Source organism: Suncus etruscus, chromosome X, assembly GCF_024139225.1.
Source record: "Suncus etruscus isolate mSunEtr1 chromosome X, mSunEtr1.pri.cur, whole genome shotgun sequence".
NCBI classification, from domain to species: Eukaryota; Metazoa; Chordata; class Mammalia; order Eulipotyphla; family Soricidae; genus Suncus; species Suncus etruscus.
Genome location: NC_064868.1, coordinates 39823390 through 39829025, shown reverse-complemented (window position 1 = coordinate 39829025; position 5636 = coordinate 39823390). Strand labels below are relative to the sequence as shown.

The 5636-nt window shown below is 42.0% G+C and overlaps 1 protein-coding gene across 1 annotated transcript; it reads right to left on the bottom strand.

Moving 5' to 3' along the window:
* Positions 1–4131: 4131 nt before the first annotated feature.
* On the bottom strand, positions 4132–4749 carry LOC125998835 (high mobility group protein B1-like). Its single transcript, XM_049766893.1, has one exon. It carries the CDS (start codon positions 4747–4749, stop codon positions 4132–4134), a length of 618 nt encoding a protein of 205 aa, XP_049622850.1.
* Positions 4750–5636: the final 887 nt, after the last annotated feature.

Genomic DNA, 5636 nt, shown 5'->3' with positions numbered 1-5636 from the left:
CCTTTTCCCACAGCTCAAAATAGCAGTAGAATGTAATGTTTCTAAGTTGGAAAAAAAGAAAACTTGAGGTTCTGTGGATGTCCATTGTAGTGATCACAGCACAGCATCACAGAGCAGTCCTGAGCCTCAGTCCTAAACCAATTTCCCACAGCCTCAACTCCAAAAGAAATGAACAAGAATGTCTCAGATGTGTTCTTTTTTGGGGGATAACACCCTATAGTGTTGTATTGGGGTTCCTTCTAACAACCAATCTCATTAAACCATGTGGTACTGATGATTGAACCTGGACTGCTATATATGATTCAGCCCTTTAACCCCATCTTGCAGCATATATATATATAAAACAGCGTCTCATGAAAATTTTAAGAGCTATAGCAATATTCCTCATTGCTTCAAGGTATTCTCAAATTAAAATTACCTATGGTTTAAACTCCATTCCCTGAGCTGCACAGCCACAAAGTTCTCTAGAAACAGGCGACTGATTTTACCATCCCAGACAAAGCAAAATTCTTCCACACACCACGAAAGCAGCAAAGGGAGAGTAAATGAATATGCAAGGAGTCTAGAGTTAATCCCATGACAGTATACTTCAGGGGTGGAGAAACCCTGTATCTCCTAGGTCAAGGGAATACCCTCTACAATATCCCCAATAGTTACTGTGCCTATGCAGGGGGATAAAGAAAACGAGAAAGAAAAGCACAAAACAATCATTATCCACATGTTTATTTATTGATTGATCGATTTTTTGACGTCATTATTTTGGTGTGGAGATTACAGTTGATGTCTCCAATATTATTTCATTTTATTTTGTCTTGTCTTTCTCTTTCTTTTTTCACACGAGCATGATTTGATTTCAGAACGGAGACTATTGTGTGGTGCCTGTCTTTATTGCTGTAGTGCTCACCGGTTATTTAATTCGATATATTTTTTTTTGTATTGTGGTATTTCAATTACCTTTTTCACATTCTTTCTCAAACTGAGGTTGTAAGCCTCTAGAGGGACTCAGCCCATTTTCAGCATATTTGATTTTTGACTTCTTTTTTTCCCTCTTATTTTGTACCCCATTCTATTGCTTTTCTTGCCTTCAAACAAAACCACATACCTTGATTTTTCTAGCTCTGCCTCTTAAATAGAGGGGGAAACAACGGAGGGTTCCAGGACCAAACAAATATGTGATCACTAATAGTAAGCCAGACAAAGAGGGGTCCACCTACTCTAGCAGCCCGGGTGGTGATGGTAGGGTACATGGGTTGTAGAAAGGGAACTGGAATGGGGGGAGGACACAGTTGGTGATGGGTATTCCCCTGACTCAATGTTAATATGTACCTAAAATACTACTGTGAACGATATGTAAGCCATTATGGAAAAATGTGTTTTTTAATCAGAAACTTTCTTTGACTTGCATGTATTATTATTATATCAATTATATTATATGTTATGTTAGGTCACTATATTATGTTATGTTATTTTACCTCATTATGCTAATCAATTTTGTCTCTTGAATAAATTCTTACAATTAAAAAAAGAACACTAAAAAAAAAGAAATGCAATCTACAGCTTTGTACATATTTTTTGTCCTTTTGTTTTTCAAAGCTTTCCAAATGATAATTATTTGGCTATGTGTCATTTTTCAAGCAGGAAAATAAAAGCATAAAAAATAAAACCACCATTGTGTAATACCATAAGAAGGTTAATGTGATAGGCTCATTACAACTTAAGAGTTTAAGGAAAGCTTACTTTTCTATGATGTTTAAATGTAAAAAATGTCTGAGTTTTATTATCATATAATTTCCAGGATTATTTAGTCCAGAACAATGTTATGCTGTAAGCCAGTCCTGGACTTTGATCAATTTTCTTTCTATTTTTATCAAATAAAATTCAGCACAGTTAAAAAAATTACCTGTGGTTAAAAGTTAATAACCTAAAAGAGATTAAATTTTCTTATGGTGTTAGGAATCAGACCTCGAACCTTCCTTTTCTCTGATTCTAAATAATATTAGAATAGCTTTGTGTCTTTTCCATATTTGAGGAATTCCAATATAAAAAATTTAATATAAAACATTTAGAATTCTAGGCATTTAAAATAAAGACATTAAATATAGAATGGGCCAGAGAGATAGCATGGAGGTAAGGTGTTTGCCTTGCATGGAGAAGGACGGTGTTTCGAATTCTGTCATCCCATATGGTCCCCTGAACATAGAGCCAGGAGATAACCCTGAGTGCTTCCAGGTGTGACCCAAATACCAAGGGAAAAATAGTCTAGTACAGAAAGTTGTTTATTTTCATTAAGTCACTACTCATTGCTTGACTAAAAATGAGGTCTAGAGCTTTCAAAAGCTTAAAACTATCACACATAATATAAAACATTCAGAACACTCGTTATGCCAGATGACCCCCTCTTTCCACAGTACATGATGGCAGTAGAACAATTGGGGTTCCATGGATTCCTGCTGTAGTGCCCAACACCCAACCTCACAGGACAGATCTGAGCCACAGCCACAAGGCACATTCCTAAAGCCTCAACTCCAGGCAGGTTTTATTACAAATGTCTCTATTTTGTTTTTTCTTATGAGGGTATCACATCCTAGTGTGTTGTGGAGGTGCCTGAAGCAACCACTCTTAAGAGATTAAGGATTGAACCAGGGATTCCCATATGTTTTAGAACTTTAAATCCATTTCCCAACCCCTTCTAAGCACCATGTAATTCGCCCACCTTAATAGAGATAGATACCTATTTTCTAATCAAACGTATAATTACCCACACCTCAAAAATGAAAAAAGAACAAGTAGGGTAGATGCTTGAGTTTAAATATTGTACGCGTGAATGAGAAAATAGAAAAGGAACCATTGAGATTTGAAGGAACCAGCTTATTCAGCTTTGAAGGCTGATCAGCAAGATATTCAAGAAAGAGTTAAAATTTTGGTCCTACATTTAAAAGCAGTCTGGGGGCAGAACTTCTTATGCTGGGACACGGGTGTTTTAAGGGCTTCAAATCATTCTATGGGGAGATCTGACTAGTAGCTCAGAAGTAGAAAAGTGACTTTACATGGGTAAGGCCTGGATCGGATCTCTGGCTCTTCAGAACGAGAAGGAAACCCTGAGCATAGTTAGGTGGGACCCTCAAATTAGAAAAAATTTATTATTTGAAGTGTGAGGAAATGATTCAAAGGGTGAGCCCATGTGCTACATTTATGAGATCAGAGTGTTCCCCCAAGGACCCCAAGAGGAGGGGCCCCTCCTCCAGCATCACTTGGTTTGGTCCTACTTCAAACTGATCAGTGATTGGGTGGGGCCAGTGACATCATCCATTGGGTAAGCTCTGGTCTGTGCACCAAGTCTCAGGTTCATTTTCTGTGGCCACATGTTATTCCCTTCCTATGTTTCTTTATATCCTAAATGAAAGATCATTCTGTGTCTGCGCCATTCCTTCTGAGTCACTTTACTGTGAAAAATTTTCTCATGATCCACCTGGCAGTAAATTGCTTGATTTCCCCTACTGGGCTTTTAACTAGTTTCAAACGATTCCATTTTAACTCATACCAGCCCTCATTCTAGCTCAAGCACACTGCTTTTCCGTATCTCTTAATGGCAACAGAAAACCCTGTTTCTAAATTCTCTAAGGATTAAAGCAAGTATCTTGAGTATTCTCAGTTGTTACAGATAGGTTTTTTTTTCTAAGACCCATCTAAAGCCCCACCTCAAGAGTGAAAATGACTGGATAAGGTCGTGCAATATCTTCCCACTCTGCCTGCAGAGTGAGAACACAGGGGCCTTTGACTTGGAAAGGGTTTGGAAATGTGAACCCTGACTTGGATATAGATTCAGGTACTCTAATTGCCCTGCCGTGGCCCCTCCAGGGAAACCACAGCCCTCCCTCAGAGCCCTTAGGCAAGACTAGAGTCTGCCAGACCCCAAGCAGTGGCAACCCCAAGACCAAGCTGTGGGAGGAACCCACTATATCATGTGGCTGCCCCGCCATGGCGCACATACATCTGACACTGAGCCAAGCAGATCAATGCCTTGCCTTTATTGAGCTAGGGGGGTCAGGGAAAGGGATGTCAGTGAAAGGGGGTCAGGAAACGAAAATGATGGCTCTCCTAATCGTCCATAGATTCCTCCTACTCCTCCTCCTACTCCTCCTCCTCCCGGCGCCGCTTCCCAGCCACACTCTCCCGGCGCAGAGACCTGGCATAGGCGATCTTCTTTGACTTCCTGTATTTCTCAACATCCTTGCGGCACATGTCTTGCATGTACGCAGCCACTTTTGCAAAGCGCTGGTATTCCTTCTTGCAGATCCCGCAGAGCCCGCGCCAGATGGCTCTGAGGCAGCGGGACTCTTGCACCAGGGACAGGTTGGGGTAGTCGGCCCGGAGCTGGGGGCGGTATTCCTGGCAACATAGCAGGAAGGCCGACATTCGTGTCTTCGGGGCCTTGGTTTCAATGGAAGTGTTGTAGCTCCTCATCTCTCGGGGACAGCTGCGACATTCTGCCTGGGCCAGGGCCTGGAAGTGGGCCTTCTCCTGGAGGGACAGAGCCTTCCATCGGTGGGCACAGTGCTTGGAGAATTTGGCAAAGCTCACCTCGGTGCCCGGGTGGCTCTTTTGCAGTTCCTCCCGGCATGTTTGAACAAAACACGAGTAAGAGTTCATTCTACCTATCGGTCTTAGCAAGGAACGTCTGCTTTTCCGGTGTCCCTGGCGCTGAGGCTGGGCTTGGCGGCTGCCTGGGAAACCTTTTTTGGCCGCCATTGCTCTGTTCGACCTCTCCTGGTGTTGAGTGTGGGCCTGCGACTGGCCTGCGGCCGGTGTTGGTTGGCCTGATGCCCACCGCCAGCCTCACTATGTGCCTTTGTGACATCTCTGGGTGCAGGTCGGAGTGGGGTTTGGGGCTCAGCTGGTTGCCATGGTACCCGCTGAAAATTTCCCCAGCAAATATGCCATGTCAAAGGGATGTAGAACGCATACAGCGAGATTTGGGGAAGACGGAGTTTGGTGGGGGCTTGACTCTATCAAGTGCTCTTCTAATAAAAATTCATACTAGACTGTGAAATAGAACATTGTAACTCATGTTTTTTTTTTTTACAAAGAAGTCAAGTTTTACAATCTTCAGTCCAAGTACCACTCTACTAAATTGTGTTATATTTCCTTTTTTGCCCACTCTCTTCCCTCCTTTTTGGTTGTGATGTCCAGATGAGGGGGAGACACACATCTTTGGTTGTGACCGTTGCCGTTTTTGTAAAATTTTTTTCAAATTGTGCTCATCAACCCTCACCCAAATGACTAGGAGTATTTTTGTATTTGACTGTGGGACTCACCAAGATTCTGGCTCCCTTAGTTGTAGTTCTTCTCTATGTTTTTGAGGGCAGTTGTATTCTTTATTTGTTGGAGTTCAAAAATGATCTAGCTGTGGTACTTTCTGGAGATTAGTGTAGTACCCACACTCATGCTCTGTGGGGAGTCACATTCCCAACCCCAGTGCTGAATATTATTTTTTTAGCTTGCTGGGTATTTTTCCACATGATGCTCACGAAAAATAGGGATCTCAGAAAGCAGAGCTGTCGGGCACATATAATTGATAATACAGTGGGTAGGCCACTTGTCTTGCAATAGGCTAGCCTGAGTTCAACTGCCTTTAA